Below are 21,547 nucleotides of genomic sequence, written 5' to 3'. Positions count from 1 at the left end.
GTCAATGTTAAACTTCATTTGCCACCTCTCAGCCCATCTGCTCAACCTTTCCAGATCCTGTTGCAGCAGCATAGTATCAGTAGTGTTCTTAACAACCCTGCCAACCTTGGTATCGTCTGCAAACTTGGACATTAAGCCTGATACACCATCATCAGTATCATTTATAAATACAGAAAACAACAATGGACCCAACACTGAACCCTGAGGAACTCCACTAATAACATTAGTCCACGTTGAGCAGTGTCCATTGATTACCACTCTCTGTCTTCTGCCACTCAACCATCCCTTTATCCATAGCAGCAATTTGCCTCCAATGCTACACTTCTCCAATTTGTGCAGCAGTCTTCCATGCACAACAGTATCAAAAGCCTTTCTAAGATCCAAATATATAATATCAAAGTTATTCCCTGCATCCAGTTCTTTTGTGACTACATCATAGTATCCAATCAAATTGGTCAGACAAGACCTGCCCTTAACAAAACCATGCTGTGTCTGAGCTATAACTGAATTCTTGTCCAGATGATCCTGCAGTGCTTCTTTAACCAGTGCCTCTATTAATTTTCCTGGAACCGAAGTTAAACTAACAGGTCTATAATTACTTGTGTCAGCCTTTGATCCTCCTTTGTGAATTGGGGTTACATTTGCACATCTCCAGTCCGTGGGTACCTCCCCTGAGTCCAAAGAAGCTCTCATAATTATGGCTAGGGGTTTGCTTACTTCCTTTGCTGCCTCCTTTAATATAACTGGATAGATCCCATCCACCCCGGGTGCCTTTTTTATGTTTATCCTCAACAATTTCTCCTCCACTTTCCTCTCAGTTATTAGAAAATAATCTAGCTCACTGCCAATGTTTACTTCACCTATGGCATTCCCCTTCCTGAATAACTCCTCATGTGTGAATGTAGATGCAAAATACTCGTTTAGATTGTTAGCCACCTGAGCTGGATCCTCAACTGTTGAACCATCAACATCCAGTGGACCAATCTGATTCATCCCTTTCCTTCTTGAGTTTAAATAGGTAAAGAACTCTTTTCTGTTTTTCTTTGCATCCTTTGCCTGCCTAATCTCCTTTGTGACTTGGTTACAGACCAACTTATATCTATCATAGGCTTCCATGTCACCCATTAATTTGTATGTATCCCATGCATTTTTCTTCTCTGCCATATGTCTCATTAGTGCATCTAACAACCATTTAGGCCTGAACCTTGAACAATATTTCTTGGTTGGTATGTAAAGCCTGGTAGCTTCCAAGATTAGTTCCTTGAATGCTTCCCATTTTGAATTTGCTGTTGGTAACATCATCAGTTGGTCCCACTGTATAGAATTTAAATACTGTCTCAGACCATCATAGTCGCCTTTACGAAAGCAAAAACCCTTCCCTTTACCTCTGATGGTAGTTACCTCCTTGAGTAAATCCCACTTCAGCACACTGTGATCACTGCCACCCAGTGGTTCCTTTATCTGTAGATTCCTAATGCATGAAGAATCACTACTGATAATCAGATCAAGAGTATTACTCCCTCTAGTTGCCTCCCGAACATGCTGGTGTAGAAAACAATCATCCAATAAATCCACAAAAGCCTTGCTAGTGTGTGAGTGACCAACCCACAAATTCCAGTCAATATCTGGGAAATTAAAATCCCCCATTATAAGACTCTCTGATTTACTAGCCCATTCTATTTCCCTGTACAGTATCTTATTATACTCATCAGAGTCATTAGGCCTATAGCACACTCCTACTCTCAATTTTGATTTACCTATGCTTATGTCACACCAAACTGACTCGACACTGCCCTGTCCATCAATGTCGACTAGCTTCACTTCCTTGGATTTTATGTGTTTTTTAACTAATAGCATAACCCCTCCTCCCCTCCTGTCCTGTCTATCCTTTCTATACACATTGTACTCCCCAAATTCCAGTTCTGCATTCCTTATATCTGTGTGACACCACGTCTCTGATATCTCAACAATATCTGCCTTTGATGTTTTGAGCAATACCTCAAATTCATCAAATTTATTTACTAAACTCCTAGCATTGGTGTACACGCAAGTATACATGCACCTGTTTCTATTCTTAGCTACCCTAACACAACCCATGTGTTTACTTGTACTGCAATGACTTCCAGCAGTCTCTGAATCCTGCATCTTGTTTTTCAGGCTTCTGCTCATTCCAATAGAAGCAGTGCAAGAATCTCTTTCACCTCTGCCAGTGGCTACTGTTAATCCATTAGTCTTTGTCTCCCCCCCAAGCTAGCAGTTTTCCGACCCACCTAACACTGCCTCGATAGCATCAGCAAATATTCTTGCACCCTTTCTATTTAAGTGTATCCCATCCCTGTAGAAGCAATCTCTCCTGTTAACAAGTACATTCCAAGCTGAAAAAAATTCTACCCCTTGAGCCTTGCACAATCTTTCCAGGGCCGAATTGATCGACAAGGCTCTCATCATATACTGCCTCCTATCGTGTCTGGGCAGAATTGCAGACACTTTCAAATTCAACCCTACTTCACGGCTTTTTTTCAACAGTGACCTGTACTTGTTAAGTAATTCCGCTGGTCTCCTACTCTTAATATCATTAGTGCCAACGTGTACAACTATATCACCTTTTGTGCCCTTAAAAGATGATATCTGCTCTACAACGTCATCAACCTTTGCCCCTGGCAGACATACCCTGGTCCTGTTCCACCTATCCTTTTTACAAAGCATGTTCCCCGTTTCCCTGACAATAGAGTCACCAACAACTACTAGTTCCTGTGGGACCAGCGCATTCTGCCTTGGGGGCTGCCTCTGTGTTGCAAGATGACAAAGTGCAAGCTCTGGCGTTGATGTGGGCAGCTGAGAGCTTGATGGGCCCCTCAATTTATTTCCTTCGAGGGCATCCACCCTGTCCTTCAAGGTCTCATATAGGCCCATAACAACGCCGAGTTGTCGCCTAATTTCCTTGCACTCCTTGCATGTGTGTGCACTCCTTGTGCACACACAAAGACATCCCCCATGGCAGTATCATGTCCCGTACCCGATTGCTCCGCAAACATCAAGCAAACAGTGCATCTTAAAAGGCTGTGATTCAGAGGGCAACTGCCCCCCTCAGTTCTCCCCTGAGTCACAGCACTCCCATTAGCTTGAGCCTTTTGCTTTGCTGCTCTGGTCAGAGTCATGATTTCGATTTAAATGTCAATAAAATTACAATTTCAGAACAAAATTAAAACCTTAAACTTGTATCTTAACACAGTTATAACGCTATATTTATTTTTCAGTATCGAGTGTTATCTACGAGTTCCCTTTATATAACTTCCGTATCAAGTATGTATTAATTATTTGTTACGTTTGTACTCTAAGTCGTTATATATATATAGTTAAAAGTACAATTTAATTGACAATGAAGTTTAACAAGATTAATAGATCTACTGATTAATTGACAATATTATATTATGCACTATACTATACAAAGCTAATGCTATCGAATTCCGGATATGCTGTATCACGTTTCAGTAACGAGTGTTATCTACGAAATCCCTTTATATAACTTCCATATCAAGTTATGTATTAATTATTTATTTTTACTAATTATTTATGTTCCGTAACCTAAGTGGTTATATGTATAGTTAAAAGTACAATTTAATTGCCAATGAAGTTCGACAAGATTAATAGATTTTACTGATTAATTTTCACGTAACAATGGCGGCTGTTTATGAACGGTAAACACGTGGATTTGATACCCTTTCCGATACTAAGTAATACCTACAAATCTCTATCTAAGTTACTTTAAGTACCGTAAATAGGAATATAAAGCTACTCTAGAAATAAGTTAATATGTCAATTTAAACTAATAAAGCAGAAAATAAATCAGAAAAAACTTCTGTGTTCCAAGAGCGGCAGAAAGTCACGTCCGCACAGGAAACTCTCGTCCTCAAATTCCTATTCTCATCTTGAAAGAGTGTTCTCGTCTTTCAAATGTATGTTTATCTGGGGTGCCATACACTGTCTTATGTGTGGAAGGGCATTTGACAGCAGAAACCTGTTCTATATTTCCAGATGTGTTCATGCATCTTCTAACATCCATGCCATAACATGTGCAAGCCATTCTTTAAGCCCATGGAAACCTGACTCAGATTAGACAAAGGTACATTGTGAAAATTGAGCAACAGGGAATAGTTCTCGCTAATCGTAGATAGGTAATCCTCTTTCAATTTCCTTTCAGTGTGTACTAAAATGGTATTTTATTCCTGTTGACATTCCAGTTTATTAATGTTTTGGTACTTCTTTATGGTATTTATTAACTTTTCCAACATTACTAAGCATGAGTTCTTAAAAACTGAATAAATTTTTATGAATTTTTTTTCTGATAACTACTAAATGCATCTTATGTTTATGCATGCATTTGGAAAGTAAGTCTACCTATATATCTACTTATTAGAATTTTATATATATATATATATATATATTTTTTTTTTTTTTTTTTTTTTGTAATAAATGTGAAATCTTTAAAAATTAAATAATATTAGAATGTCTAAATGATGCAAGGAAGGGGATATTTTTATTTGGAAAGCACACTTTTCTTTGAAGGTGGACTTTTTATTTGGCTTTTTCTCATTATCAAATAGGGACCATCAATTTCTGCCTTGTTTTTCCTGTCTCTGGCCACCTTAGCAGGTAATTTATTCTAGAGTTTCAGCCATCTGTTACTCCCTGAGATTTTACATTTGTGCCTCCCCACAATTCTTGTTTTGTCTTCTCTCATTCATTTTACTGATGATCCTCTTTAGACACCCTTATACAGCTCAGTCAGGAGGCTCCCCTCAATGATATCTAGTTGTCAAGCTTTTATTGCTGCCAGCACCCTTAGCCATTCTTCACATGGTCATTAATTAGCACTACTCACCAATCTAATTGCCCATCTCTGAGCATTTTTTAAATGTGGCCTTCCGGCCTGAATACAGTGTTCCGAATACAGTCTCACCATTGTCTTATATAGAAAGGACAATAATATCCTTCTCTGTACTATAAATCATAGGCAAGATACCACATGCCTTCCTAGCTGCCTGTTTACATTCCATGGTAAATTTCATATCTGATTGTACCATAACCAAAATGTCTTTCTGTCCTGAACCATTTTAGTCCCCTCTCTCAAGCTTATAAGTGAATTTTGGATTTTTGTTCTCCAGGTCCTCATTTAGGAGCATTAAACTTTAGATGCCATTTTTCAGACCATATCTCCAAATGATCCAAGTAATTTTGTAGGAAAGTGACCTGGGTCTGGTAATTAATCATCATTTTTGTATTCAAATCACCAGCAAACTTTGACATCTTAAATACATTGTGGTTTATAAAAAAAAGAAACTATGAATTTACTATTGAAAATTTCTACTCTGTATGTACTACTTAAATTTTACACATCAAAAATTAAAATAATATAAAAATGTAACATAATATAATTTTTTTATATTATTTTGTTTAAGATTCTTTTCCTTTGTTTTGTGTCATTCTAATAATTAATTTCATAAGAGTTCTTAGCAGATTTAATTGGCTGCTTTTTTTATTTAAATTTAGTCAGGCCAGTTGAATGAATATACAGACAGAAAGGAAATGTCAGCAGATGTTATATGTATGGCATTAGCTAGTGTTCCCAGTGGAGAACAGAGGTCACGCTTTCTTGCTGTGGGTCTCCTTGATAATACTGTTAGGATAATTTCCCTAGATCCATCAGTAAGTTTTAAAAAAGCAGTTCATTTCTGTTTATTATAGTTCTTAAATTGTGAGTGATTTTAAAATTATAACCACCAGAATAATATAATAACCACCCAAAATCAGGTTTGTAAATCCCTTATGATGTGATATTTTAAAAAGATTTGAAAAGTTTGAATTTGGATTTTAAATTAAGCTTATTTATGCTTTTTTTTTTTTTTTTTTTTTCATTATATAAAAAGTTTAAATTCAGTAAATTTTTTTGTGATAACCACCACATGGAAACTATTTATACAGCTACTCCTTGCAGTTTATTTATCAATCTATTCATTAAAAAAGTTTTCCACCTAGTGATATTTATTAGAGCCAATGGGAGAAGAGGGCGAGGCAATTACATCACTACAAATGCAATTAATTGACAACTGCCTCCATAACGTTCACCAACCTCGTGCACGTGATTCACTGTCTAACATTTGATGTTCCATTGTAACGTTTTTTGTATATTAATGAACATTATATATTTGTAAATACAGTCAGTCCTCGTATAACACGTGTTTACATTACACAAATTCGATCATACACGATTTATAAATAGGGGAACGATATCTTATATAACACGAACCAAATTCGCTTATGCACGATTCGCCTTTGTGATTACAAGAAATGGCAGTCGAATGCAGAATCACCCCAACCGAACGTAACACGATAGGAATGAAGAGAAGATTCTGAAAATATATTTATGTTTCTTATATCAGTGAAGGGGAAACACATTTCACCATAATACGTAAAAACCCACACAATTCCAGCTATCGGTATAATCGCAAATGCAATTAGATAGAGTTTACTACCAGTTTATAACAGATTCCACTAGCAGAAACGTAAATGGAAATTGTTTTTATTGTTTTATGGTAGTAACCCCTAGAAATCTGCTTTAGTAAAATGTGAGGTGTTAATAGTGTATCTCTGCCTTTACGGTGTTGTTTATTCAGTTGCTACACGTGCGCAGCTTTGTTTATGTGTATCAAGCGTGCCTCCTCGTTTTGTAATTTTGCTTTATTCCCTAAAAATGAGTAAAATACTTAAAAGGTGTGAAAAGGAAGCGTCCTGGTGAAGACACTACAGATTCGGAGAGAAAAAGAAAAGCAATATCGATAAACAGAGGCGGACTGGATCAAAAATTCTTACCCAGGAAAATTTATAGTGGCCTCATACTAGCGTTTATGGCCAAAATCATACCGGCCTCCGGCCCACCGGGGTTTCCCCGGTAAGGCTTATGGCCAGTCCGCTTCTGTCGATAGAGAAAAAATATGAAATTGTGAAACACTTTGAGCGAAATGAAAGACCACGTGATATTGCACGTGCTACAGACCTAAATGAGGCAATGCCAGAATTACAAAGAATGCAGAAAAAATAAAAACAACTTTCATAGCAGGAACAACTCAAAGTGTAATTAAAATCCATTAGATCAAGACACAAAGAAGTGGAAGAGATGGAACGGCTGTCATCTGTTTGGATAGAAAATCAAACAAAAAACAAGTTTGCTTACGATAGAAGCAAAAGCATTAGCAATATTTTATTACGTAATAGTCGTAATAAAATATGTAAGTATTTTATTACGATTATTTATTGTGTTTGGTAATGTTTTGGTTACAAATGTGTGTTCAGTCTTGGGTGGTCGGCACCTAACCCTATTTTTCCCATAGGGCCTGTTGTTCATATTGCACAATTTTGCATTGCACGAGGGTTTCTAGGAACACAACTATCGTGCTATTCGAGGACTGACTGTACTGTAGTTTTTAAATATTTTAGTCCTGCTCTTTTGGATGCAAAAATATTCCTCATGTATTGTGGAAAACAAAGCAAAAGACCTTTTCCTAAGTGACCTACGTAAACGCAGGTAAATACAGTAAAACTCACTAAATGGTCTCCCTCTGTAATTGGTCACCTTTGGAGGACCAGTTTTTTTTTTTTTTATACCGGAATTGTCTTGATATCTTTTTGATTCTCAAATCTAATGCATATTTGTGATAGAGTAGGAAGCAGGCGGGAAAGAAAATAAGAGGGATCAAAGTCATTACTGTGTTCCTCAGAACTCAATTGAAAGATACTGATTCAAACACATCTCATTAAAACCGTCCTTCCCCAAATAGTAAACAGAAAACAAGGGTGATCGTTTCCTAGCTGGCTGTTTAGAGCTAATTTGTAGAAGTTCTTCCTCCCCTTCCACTGTGACTTAGTTTTTAGTCAGTATGTATTCCATTAGAGCTGTTCGCGGTCACATAGTCCTTCTTAATTTCAAGTTTCTAAGTGTGTTCGAGTGACTTAAGTCATGTCTGAATTCTGCTAAACGTACTCGTAAAAAGTCTGATTTGCTGAAAAAATATGAAATTTTACGTCTTTGTAAAGGTGAAAGTGCATCAAAACTCTCGTAAATGTATGGTGTCCCACGTATTACGATTAATAATATAAAAAAGAATGGGGACAAAATTGAAGAATTTATGTGCAAAACAGAGGCTGTTTATGGAAACGTTTCGAAAAGAAAAAGGCTGACCACAGCGATGCTCGACAAATTAGATGAAGCCATGTATGTTTATATGGTTCACACAGCAGCGCTCCCAAGGGATTCCATTAAGTGGACCAATTACACTAGTTTACAAATTTAAGTTTGTTCACTGGGGTTTGAATTTCAATAGGTCCTATTGCCGAAATATGTTGCTGTGATTTCAAATATGACTTAGATTTTTTTCTATCACATCCAGATACATCACAATTTAAGAAATAAAAAAGTATTGTTTTTTTACGAAAGTATATAACTTTATTGTATTTAGTAATGACAAATTGATAGGATTACATTTTCATATATCAAAAAATACGTAAATACTAACAAGTATTAATCAAAATTCTGAAACTTTCATTAATCAGACTTCATTAATCTCTTTGTTTGAAAAGAACGTTTAATCGTTTTTCTTTTATGTACAGTGCCAGGTTTCTCTCTTTTTAAACACCAGCAGTAGTCGGCCATCATGCTTGTATTCCACCTTCCTTGGTACCTCTGCTCCATTTCCTTTATGTCCTGATTGAATCTCTCCCCTTGTTCTTTGCTCATCTGTGCAAGATTTTCGGGGAAAGAATCAAGATAGGCATGCAAAAAGTGAATTTTGATGCTCATATTGCAACCTCAATTGTGAAGCTTTTCGAGCATATTTTGAACAGTTTTCTCATAATCCTGTGATTTATGATTTCCTAGAAAGTTTTCCATTACACTTTTAAAAGCAATCCAGGCTTCACTTTCAATATCAGTCATAGTAGTTTCAAACTGACAGTCTAAAACCAATTTTCTAATTTGGGGAACAATGAAGATACCTTCCTTAAGTTTTGTGTCAGATAAACCGGGAAATTTACTGCAAACGTACTTAAGGTGTTCAATTTTATAGTTTATAGCTCTTACTCCTCAATTTATATTATTGCAAAACACTCTAGAACAGGGGTGGGCAACTTTTTTCGTCAGCGGGCCGAATGAAATTTTCGTATCATGATGCGGGCCGAATGAAATTTTCGCATCATGATGCGGGCCGGAATAGATTGAACGATTTAATAAAAAAAATCAGAACCTAAAAAATGTCATATTACTTGAATTACCAAATTATTAATGTATTTTTAAAAAAAATATCTGAATGTACAATTATCATTGAAAATGCGGCATTCGGCATCAATTTTTCTTTTTTTTTTAATTGGCTCATTTTATGGGCTATAAATTATATTAAATAAAAAATTGTAATAATTAGAAAAGGCATAAAACATAAAATATCTCGCACCAATATTATTTTTTTCAATAAGAAGTCAAACCCAAAGGAACTTCGTTCGATCGATGCTACAATAATAATTAGGAAATAACTCTTTGACGCTGCGTAGAATCACTTGGTTGCTGTTGTACTGGCCGCGATTCCCGATTGAACCGAATTAAGCCGAACATTTACGGCGAGTGTAGTCAGGTATGGATTTTTTATATTTATGCATTTACCGAGGGGGCCGGATTCAACATCGTCGCGGGCCGGATGTGGCCCACCCCTGCTCTAGAATCGTCTACAATGTTCTACCACATTCAGGAGTCTACACTTTTCTGCAATATTTTCAAATGTTCTAGAACTCTTTAAATATTATTTAATTTTTTTTATTCAACTCCTACTATTAGTTCACACTCTCCCTATATATATTTATATATCTCGTTCAAATTTTCAATCGTTAATAAAATACTTTTTATTCATCCACTCAAGTTCAAATAAATTTTTTTAAACTCACTTTTTTATAATAGTGGATGACACTTGATGTTAATACAGTTTTTTCAAATATTAATTCATTAATTAAATTTAATTAATTAATTTTAGTTTTATATGGGAGAAAAAAATTTCTCTTATATAAGATATTTAGCAGGATATAAATTTAGGAATAAAATTGAAATCAACAGGCAGTAGCTCAATCGGTAAAATGCAAGGATTTCAGTATTTTTCACATGAAGGTGAAGAATGCCAGTTCAATTCTTGCGAAAATCAATAATTTTTTGATAAATTTTTGTTATTCATCCACTCAAGTTCAAATACATTTTTTTAAACTTGTAGTGGATGACACTTGATGTTAATACAGTTTTTTCAAATATTAATTCATTAATTAAATTTAATTAATTAATTTTAGTTTTATATGGGAGAAAAAAATTTCTCTTATATAAGATATTTAGCAGGATATAAATTTAGGAATAAATACCGTCAGTGGCGAAGCGTGTAGATCGCTGGAAAAAAAATTTCTTTTTTCATTCTGGGTTCTAGTCTGAGTCAAGGAGGGAACAAAATGGAAAATGAAACATGTGAATAAAAATAATAGTCCAACACCATATATAGAAAGGAAAATGGAAAATTGCAAGGAAATTCGCTTTCTATTTTGCCACTTAATATTGTGATTCTGTCATATGTATATACATATTTATATTAATTGTAATTATTTAATAAAAAGTAACTAAAATAAAATTTTTATTTGTTGACCTAAGTAGGAATTGACTTTAAAAAAAATTTTTTTATATTACTTGTTTTTATAAATAATTAAGAAAATATTTAATAAAAATTGATATTCAGGTTGGTTCTATTTTAATAAAAATTTAAAAAATTAAGAAAAATGAAATGCGATTCCAAACTTTTAGACAGGAGTGCAAATAGGTATAAAAGATATTATTGCATCAAAGAGAAGATTTTTTTATGTTTTTTTTTTTAATATTGACAGTCATTCATTTCACTCTAAGGTTGAGAAATCAAGTAAAAATATGAACAAAGTTTATGTGACATCATCACTGAGTTTATTTGTAATAAGCTTCTTAAATTGATCATCAGAATATTTTGCAATGAATTTTTCAGAAACAATTGCTTTTTATTATTTTTTTGTAATCAGTTAAATTTTTTGTTTTAAAATCTTGTTACAATAAGAGTAGCAGAGTGCCACTATATTTTCACAATATTAATACAGGAAAAGTCAAAAGCAAATTACTGTATGGTGTGAACACGGAATCAATTTTTAACCAACAGTCAACCAGTGCCTTTCTGTTCACTTTTCCTGCATTATTATTGACTTTGAGCCCATGTTATGATATTAATGAATTATATTAAACTTTTATTATTATTATTATTCAGTACTGAAGTGTGTTTTAATTGATCAGTTTCCATAATTATATCACTTCATTTAGGATTGTTTGTCACCTCTAAGTATGCAGGCACTTCCAGCTACTCCAGAATCTTTGTCTATTGTAGAAATGGGAGGTGGAGAAGGCACTGGAAGAGACAGTACAGGTCAAGGTACCCTTTATCTCAATATAGGGCTTCAGGTAAATAACAGTACAGAAACTTATAAATTATACTTATTTTAAGATTTAAAAAAGAACATTATAATCCTTTCCTATTAATATTTCTGTATATTCCCTAAAGTTTGACATTTACCTTTAAAACTATACATGTTATTTCCTTGAGTTATTCCTTGGTAATGGATCACCTGTATGAGAAACAATTGCTTGTTGATAGTTGAATTCTGTAGGAAATACTTATGAAGGAAGATTGTTCAGTTAAAAGGGATATATGAGGAAGAGGGCAGAAAAATTACTTTGATGAGATTTGAGTTGAAATGTGAAAAGATTTTGACTAGATGAGAAATGTGCTTAGACAGGTTTGCAGTTCAGATAGTGCCCATGGAAAATATCAGTAGAAAAGGCATGCAGCAGAGACTGAACACCTGTGTGATAGAGAGTGTAGAAAGAGTGTAAGTGATGGGTAATTAATTAATCTGATTGCCCTGTTTTGTATAAATTAAACAGTTTAAGAAGCTTTGGCTGTTACGCTACAGATATGGCAGATTTATGATTTGTATAGAAAAAAAGTAAAAAGTGAAAAGTAAAGATTTTTACAGAGGAATAAAATAAAACCTTGCTTTTCCAACTTATGGCACCTTGAGTGCAGTAAAAAAAATTAGCAGTTTACCCATTACCAATACAGCAATGGAGATTTTACTTTTGAGCCATAAAAGTCTTCCACGCTTAGACCATTTTTGAGTGATCATACAGTAATGTACAATACAGTTGCTTAGGAAATAAGACACATTTTAAAGGTATTTTATGCTGTTATAATTGATTTATGACATAAACTTTTTTACCGATGTCACAGAATCATTATCAATAGAGAATTAGGCTAATGTAATGAATTCACCAAAAACCATAAACAAAGGGTGTATGTTATCCATGCTGTAATTAATAATGGGATGAACAGAATGAATATCCAAAGAGATATAATATTACCAGGTTTTTCATTTCACTTGTCAAAAAATCATCTTAACATCAAAAATGTGATATTAAGACGTCAGGAGTTAGATATTTCAGTGTTCTGATCTGTTTTTTTAGTTGGAGGATATAAGCTAATATGAGTACCTCAGGGGCATTGCTAACTATTTATACCAAATGAGCTCAGGATTTACCTTTGTGGGTAGGGTCCTATTTATCAAATCAGAGACCAACAGATATAAAAAATGTATGTACAGCATGGGTCTCAAAGTACGCTAACTCACAGTATGCGACTCCATCCGCATGCAATTGGCCTCTGATTAATACTTTTAATGACTCATAGTTACAGCTTGTCTGCTTTAGAATTGGAAGGTTGATATCATAACAGATGTGCAGTAATGGCTTTTCATTCGTGTTAATAAGAATTTTCTACTCGAACTAGATGATACCTTTCAAATTAATAAGGATGGTAATATGTCTTTACCCTAAACTCAGCCTCCTCTAAAAAGTACCCTTTATGTGGATGAACTCATTTGACATGTACTTTATTAAACATGTGTGTAGATGTTTTGTAGGAGTTTGCCTAGTTTTACCTTAGTGTGGTATTTTTCTATGGGGGGAACTCCAACTTACATAAATTCTCACTTATGCTGGGGGCAGCACTAGGAACCTAACCCTCATGTACTTTGTGATCCTATCATATAGAAATGGTGTGTATTTTATATTTATTCTTTGTGCTTAAATTAATAGTGTTTTAATCTTTAAATTTAATTTAATGGAATATGATGACCTGGTTACGTGCCATATGAAAATGAATGATATTGTAAGTAATCTGATCCATTTTTTTTAATGCCATCTACAGGTATATTTGTGTATGTGTAATACATTATATATATATATATATATATATTTTTTTTTTTTTTTTTTTTACAGAATGGTGTATTGCTAAGAACTGTGCTAGATCAAGTGACTGGTGACTTGTCTGATACCCGAACAAGATATTTAGGATCACGCCCTGTTAAACTTTTTAAAGTTCGCATGCAGGGTAATGATGCAGTAAGTATTATAATATTATTTTAATTTTCTTTGTTCTAAAAATATGCTAGCCACACATTCCTTATTACTAGAAATTGGTAATATCCACTAAAAATAGACAAAATATGCAATAAAATATACAAAAATATACACCAGAATGCTAATATATGCAATAACATTTTTACATTTCTTACAAATTTTTATATTAATTGAATTACAATTTCTTTGTAGTTAGGATTTAAAAGTAGCAAACTGTTAAATGAAAAGTTTAGAATATGTATCATCTTATGTGAAATAACCTTTGTTACAGTAAACAATAATATATTTTTAAATGTAGTCCATTCTAAATCTGTGGCATTTATCATCCAGAATTATTTTAAAAGCAGAGAATGATCTTTCCACATTGATGGAAGTGGCTGGATTAAACTTAAAATGTGAGCCTTCAATCTCTACTTGAGATAAAGTTACTGCTTATTTCCATTAAAAAAGTGATCTGTTTTTCTTAAAATATGAAATCTGAAGTTCTTTCATTATCAAATTTATTTCTTATTTTCTCTCCTCTGTCACCAGGGATAGTTGAAATATCTAAATGAATTTTCTCTTCTGCTTCAATTGCACTGCTTAAAGAAAGTTTCCATTCTTCAAGTTCAGATATAGAATTATGTAACCAAGTGGAATGGGTCTCAATGAACAGCAGATGCTTTCTAATTAAAGAATTGCGTAAAAAATTTCAATAGCTTTAGCATCCAAAACATTGACAGCTTTTTATAGAATCAAAGTTTTTGGTATAAAACACTGTTTCACTTTACCATGTTCCCCACCTTGTAAAAATAGGTTCTGGAAGAGGATGGCCAAGTTGCATGTTATTGTAAATAGCTATGTGTAGCGACTTCTATGAAGATATTTTTTTACACAAGAAATAACTATTAACTCTGCCATCCCAAATTTTTTCTGAAATCCTATGTAAGCCATGGGCTTAATTTAGCAAGTAGTGTGGATTAGGTTTGGATAGAAAACTTGTAATGCAGAGTAGAAGCTATTTTTTTATATATAGAGCAGCATCACTAAACAGAAATACAGACTTTGTTGCCATGGCTCAGTTCTCAGACTGGCCAAAGTAACTGCAAAGAATCTGTCACAAATCTTGCAGTTTACAGTCTACACAATCAAGAAAGTGTAGATGAGATGGCTCACCGTCTAATTTCTCATAAAATGAATGTGTAAAATAATGGCCACTGGCATCTACCGTTTTTTCTTTTTTTTTTGCCAGATAGATGCAGTTTCCTCAAGTATCGTGTGGAATTTTACAAATAATATCTATCTTTTAGCCAGCAAGTAATTAAGTACTGGTATATGTTAACTCCATGGGTAGTTGAGGCTGACAGCTTGGGTAAATTCAAAGGTCAGCTTGATAGACCTTGTGAGGAGAGAGAGAGTCAAAAGGCTAGTTTATTTTATTATTTATCTATTATAGTTAGGGAAGGACATTACGTGGTTGTTTTCCATTAAGATTATTACTATATTAATACCACGTGAAATTAATAATATATAGTTTATTAAGCTATTTGCCTAAACTACTATATATTAAGGTAACATTTCAGGTATCTTACGATACCCATCATCAGATTTCTGGGAGCATCTGCAAGAGCGTCTGTCAGCAGCACTGTCTGATGATGGGTGTCAGTAAGATACCTGAAACGTTACCTTAATGTATAGTAGTTTAGGTGAATAGCTTAATCAACTATATTACAGTGGAGTGTTGTTTTTGTGATATTTTCAAAATGAACATTCAGAACCAGGATGTCGTCAACGTATCGAAATGCATAGAAATTATGGTTTGGATTATTACGAATGTATAGATCTTCGTAATAATGTAGAAATAAATTAGAAACTATACTTGAAATTGTTATTTCAAGTATAGTTCTATTATTATTTAAAGTTATTATTATTCTATTATTATTTCAATTATAGTATCTAATTTATTTCTACATTATTACAAAGATCTATACACTTGTAATAATCAAACTATAATTTCTATGCATTTCGATGCATTGACAACATCCTGGTTCTGAATGTTCATTTTAAAAATATTGCAAAAACTATATATCCTATAGAACTCATCTTGAATAAAGAAAATAATGGTAATCAACACGCAAACTTCCTTGATTTAAATATTACTTTAAATAGTCCCCCACTTCACCATAATTTGGAATTATTTGACAAAAGAAGTAAATTTAATTTTAACATTATTTACTTAACTAATTGGAATTCAAATATTTCTATTAAAGTTCATAAAAACATCATCTATACACAAATTATTCGTCTTGCAAATTTAAGCAGCAATCAGACACTTTTCAATAATGCCTTAAACAGCCTTTATACTAAATTACGCATTAACGATATTCCAATTAATTTCGTCAATTATATTTTAAAAAATATATCTGCTTTGTCAAACAAAAATTTGGATTCACTATGTCCCATTTTGGTTAGGGCTAACCTTATACTTGTACAGCTGTATAGATGTATATTTGAATGGTAATATTTCCACTACTTTGAAAGTGAACGCATTACATGACTTTTCTCGGAATGATATTCATGCCTTTTCACTCTATAAGTCTATTTTCTATATTATTACTATTATTATTCATTTTAATAATCATTTACAATTGTAACGGTATTCCACTTTCTCTGCTATTGTCTATGGCATGTTGCTCTCTCTCTCTCTCTCTCTCTCTCTCTCTCTCTCTCTCTCTCTCTCTCTCTCTCTCTCTCTCTCTCTCTGTGGCGCACTATGGCCATAGTTGCTGATGCGCCTAATAAATCCCGAAACAAACAAACAAACTCTCTCTCTCTCATATATTTTATTTATTTTTTCTCAACTATAGAGGGCGTCTATGTCCTTTTCGCATAGCTTTCTACTGAGCAACTCCATTGTCGTCATGGTTCTCCTGTTTATATTCCGTTTTTACTCACTTATCTTGATGTTATTTTCTTTCTAATATAATACATTTTGGCCAACTTTGATGCTACATAACTTAACAGGTATTTAATTGTTTTCTCTTATTCACTATTTTTATTTACTTTTTGGCATTCCAAAATATAATAAAGGCCAGTGGTATTAGCTTACTTCTACTAACACTCTCACAGCCAAGGCCCTCTCTAAGAGGTTGGATATTTACACACCTAGCTTGCCTAGTATCCTTTAAACACTTTTCCTTTTCTTTTCATCTTTCTACTTTCTATTCTTCTTTCTTCCGTCCGTTGAACTATTATTGCAATACGAGGGCGATTTGGACATTCCTACTTTTCTCATTCTTGCTACTTTCGCCTTCTTTATTCTCATTACCTTTTTCCCTCCCTTACCCTGCATTATTTCCTATTTCTATATCCCTGCCTGTTACATTTATAATACATATAATTATCTTTTTGTCTTTTTCAGAACACATTTCAAAACATTGAAAACATTTTGTCCTTTAGATGATTCAGAATTTGCATTACATTTTGTACTTTTAAGCCATGTACATGAAAATAAGGCTTTTACGCTTTAATTTAATTTAATTTAATTACATACACTCTGTTGGGGCTATCTTACTTATGTTTTTGGAAGTTTTATCTTTCCCCCTCTCCTTTTTTTTTTTTTTTTTTCTTTTTTTTAAATCCTTTTTTTTTTTTGTGTTATATTTTAATCTTTCTTCCATCAACATAGGTTTGTATAGAAACGCAGTGTTTTGGTACATGATCAGGTGTAGTCCCCTGGTGTGAATTATATTTAGTTAGCATCAAAAGGTTTTTTTTTTTTTTTTCCCCTATTTACCTTTCCTACCACCCTCATTTTGATGCTCACTATTATTTAACATTGATTAATTTCTTCTTTCCCTTTCAGCTCATGTACATATGATTGGCTTGTTAATTCAGCCTTTGATTCTATATAATTTATTTTTTATTTATTTTTTTATTATTTAGGTTTTTGACATTCTTTTTCTTTTAATTTCTCATTCTCTTATCTTTCTTACTTTCCTTCTATTAGGCTCGGCACCTTGTGTTATTTACTTCTCCATCTTTTTGTATTTTTTATTTACTTTTAATTTTATCATTATATATATATATATATATTTTTTTTTTTTTTTTTTTTTTTTTTCCCCGATGCTATACTGTATTAATTTTACATGATATAAGAGTGGTATTAAATATAGTAATAATCTTATTTATTTATTATTTTTAATTAGTTAATTATTTTTATTTTATTTTTGTCTATTAAAGTAAAAGCCTAGAGCTTCCTTGCACTATATGGCTAATACTAATAAATATTAAGATAATTCTTCCTTGAAGTATATTTGCCTGGAATGTTTTGATTTTATACAGTATTTTTCAAAAATCTTTCATTTTAAAAATGTTAATTAAGCATTCCAGTTTTCATTGAAAACTGAATTGCTTAATTAACTTATTGAAAGGGATATTGTCACTCCTCATCTTGTCTCATCTCTTGATACATGGTTTGGTTAAAAGTGACTGATCTAGCAATTTTTCCTTGTTTTCTTCATTTTTTGGCCAATGTGTGTGATGATATTTTCATATGTCAGTTCATCTGGATTGGTTTTCTGCATAGAACATTCTTTTCATAAACAGTACAAAACACTATACTGCCATCCATAGTGAACTCTTTTTCTTGCCTGGTAATTCACAATTCCATAAATTTATCAGAAAATATGATTTTTGATTATTGTGTCATCATGTGTGGTCAGTGTTATCAAAAATTAAATAACCAATATAACCAACTATGCCAATCACATTTAACTGTAACCAGCTTAACTGAGACCTTTACTATGGTGTTTCCATAGTAAATCTCTCAAAAAAGCATACACTCAATTCTGTGAGTAAACCAATATGTACTCCTTTAATTAAAGATGCAGCACAGTTTCAAATTAAATAAATATATTTTTTTTCCCTTTGTGTAACAGTTAATTTTCATGAGTCAATAACTATATTAATAGGTAACTTTTTCATGCAACAAGAAAAACAATAGCTTAAAGCAGTATGTGCAAGCTTCTATCAAACAGTTAGCATTAGCATTAGTAGAGGCATTTGATGCAAGAAAGCAAGCTTATGCAGCATCAGCCAAAAAAAAAAAAAAAAAAAACCCACTTCCACTTCACCCCTCTGTTCGTTCAAAATACCTGTCCAGCTGAGCCTTAAACTTATTTAGGCTATCAACCTCCACCACAAGGGATGGCAGTCTGTTCCACCAACCAACCACCCGCTGGCTAAAGGCAAATTTCCGCACGTCTATCCTACATCTGTCCTTCCTCAATTTGAATTTATGCCCTCTCAGGTGATTTTTCTGAGATAGAGGAAGAATCCCATCAGCATTGAGCATGCTTAAACCATTCAAGGCTTTATACACCTCTATCAGATCACCTCGCTGGTGCTTAGTCTCCAGACACTGTAATTTGCAAAACTTAAGCCTTTCTTCGTAAGAGCACCCCTTTGTTCCATTCACTAATCTTGTTGCCCTTCTCTGTACTCGTTCCAGCAGCTCTACATCCTTCTTGAAATGAGGCCTCCAGACCTGTATACAGTACTCTAGGTGTGGCCTGACCATTGCCTTATACAATGGAATAATCACCTCCTTATCCCTGCTGGATAAATTCCTGTATATCATTGACAATACTCCATGAGCTACTCTTGCAGCCCGTCTGCACTGCTCAGAGAACTTCATATCTGCCTGCACAATCACCCCCAAGTCCCTTTCATTCTCTACCACTGTCAGTGTAGTACCACAGAGTTGATACGTTGCTCTGGGGTTGCTGTTTCCCATGTGTAGTACTTTACATTTGTCAATGTTAAACTTCATTTGCCACCTCTCAGCCCATCTGCTCAACCTTTCCAGATCCTGTTGCAGCAGCATAGTGTCAGTAGTGTCCTTGACAACCCTGCCAACCTTTGTATCATCTGCAAACTTGGACATTAAGCTTGATATACCATCATCAATATCATTTATAAATACAGAAAACAATAATGGACCCAACACTGAGCCCTGAGGGACTCCACTAATAACATTAGTCCACGATGAGCAGTGTCCATTGATTACCACTCTCTGTCTTCTCCCCCTCAACCACCCCTTTATACATAGCAGCAATTTGCCTCCAATGTCACACTGCTCCAATTTGTGTAGCAGTCTTCCATGTGCAACAGTATCAAAAGCCTTTCTAAGATCCAAGTATATAATATCAAAGTTATTCCCTGCATCCAGTTCTTTTGTGACTGCATCATAGTATCCAATCAAGTTGGTCAGGCAAGACTTCCCCTTAACAAAACCATGCTGTGTCTGAACTATAACTGAGTCTTGTCTAAATGATCCTGCAGTGCTTCTTTAACCAGTGCCTCCATTAATTTTCCTGGAACAGAAGTTAAGCTCACAGGTCTATAATTACTTGTGTCAGCCTTTGATCCTCCTTTGTGAATTGGGGTCACATTTGCACATTTCCAGACTATGGGTACCTCCCCTGAGTCCAAGGAAGCTCTCATAATTATGGCTAAGGGTTTGCTTACTTCCTTTGCTGCCTCCTTTAATATAACTGGATAGATCCCATCCACCCCGGGTGCCTTTCTTGTGTTTGTCTTCAACAGTTTCTCCTCCACTTTACTCCCAGTTATTTCAAGATTCTGTAGCTGACTGCTAGAGTTCAATACACCTCTGGCATTCCCCTTGCTGAATAACTCCTCATGTGTGAATGTCGATGCAAAATATTCATTTAGTTTGTTAGCTACCTGAGCAGGATCATCAACAGTTGACCCATCAATATCAAGTGGACCAATCTGATTCATCCCCTTCCTTCTAGAGTTTACATAAGTAAAGAACTCTTTGCTGTTTTTCTTTGCATCCCTTGCCAAGGATTTCTCGTAATCTGCCTTCGCCTGCCTAACCTCCTTTGTAACTTGGTTGCATATCAACTTGTATCTATCATAGGCTTCTGTGTCATGTGTTAATTTGTAAGTATCCCATGCATTTTTCTTCTCTGCCATATGCCTCATTAGTTCATCTGACATCCATTTTGGCCTAAACCTTGAACAATATTTCTTAGTTGGTATGTAAAGCCTAGTAGCTTCCAAGATAAGTTCTTTGAATGCTTTCCATTTTGAATTTGCTGTTGGTAACATCATCAGTTGGTCCCACTGTATAGAATTTAAATACTGTCTCAGTCCATCATAGTCGCCTTTACGGAAGCAATAACCCTTCCCTTTACCCCTAATGGTAGTTACCTCTTTCAGTAACTCCCACTTCAGCACACTGTGATCACTGCCACCTAGTGGTTCATTTATCTGCAGATTCTTAATGCATGAAGAATCACTGCTGATAATCAAATCAAGAGTATTACTCCCTCTAGTAGCCTCCCGAACATGCTGATGTAGAAAACAATCATCCAATAAATCCACAAAAGCCCTGCTAGTGTGTGAGTAACCAGCCCCCAAATTCCAGTCAATATCTGGGAAATTAAAATCTCTCATTATAAGACTCTCTGATTTACTGGCCCACTCTATTTCCCTGTACAGTTCCTTATTATACTCATCAGAGTCATTAGGCCTATAGCACACTCCTACTCTCAATTTTGATCTCCCAATGCTTATGTTACACCAAACTGACTCAAGACTGCACTGTCCAGCGATGTCGACTGGCTTCACTTCCTTGGTTTTTATGTGTTTCTTAACTAATAGCATAACCCCTCCCCCCTTCCTATCCTGTCTATCCTTTCTGTAGACGTACTCCCCAAATTGCAGTTCTGCATCCCCTATATCTGTGTGACACCACGTCTCTGATATCCCAACAATATCTGCCTTTGATGTTTTGAGCAATACCTCAAATTCATCAAATTTATTTACTAAACTCCTAGCATTGGTGTACACGCAAGTATACCTGCACCTGTTTCTATTCTTAGCTACCCTAACACAACCCATGTGTTTACTTGTACCGCAATGGCTCCCAGCAGTCTCTGAAATACCATGCATCTTGTTTTTCAGGCTTCT

At 34.3% G+C, this 21,547-nt stretch overlaps 1 protein-coding gene across 1 annotated transcript in view; it reads left to right on the top strand.

The window, feature by feature from the left end:
* Sf3b3 (splicing factor 3b subunit 3) overlaps positions 1-21,547 on the top strand; it is a 245,622-nt gene that overhangs the window by 123,881 nt on the left and 100,194 nt on the right. The window contains exons 15-17 of the mRNA XM_090376877.1: positions 5,551-5,706; positions 11,411-11,548; positions 13,424-13,546. Of these exons, the coding sequence (XP_090233003.1) occupies positions 5,551-5,706; positions 11,411-11,548; positions 13,424-13,546 (417 nt within the window). The remainder of the gene's footprint in view (positions 1-5,550; positions 5,707-11,410; positions 11,549-13,423; positions 13,547-21,547) is intronic.

This window comes from Mastigoproctus giganteus, chromosome 7 (assembly GCF_048544385.1).
Source record: "Mastigoproctus giganteus isolate SK-2022 chromosome 7, ASM4854438v1, whole genome shotgun sequence".
NCBI lineage: Eukaryota > Metazoa > Arthropoda > Arachnida > Uropygi > Thelyphonidae > Mastigoproctus > Mastigoproctus giganteus.
Note: the sequence above shows the minus strand (reverse complement) of the source record. Positions and strands in the feature narration are given on the sequence as shown.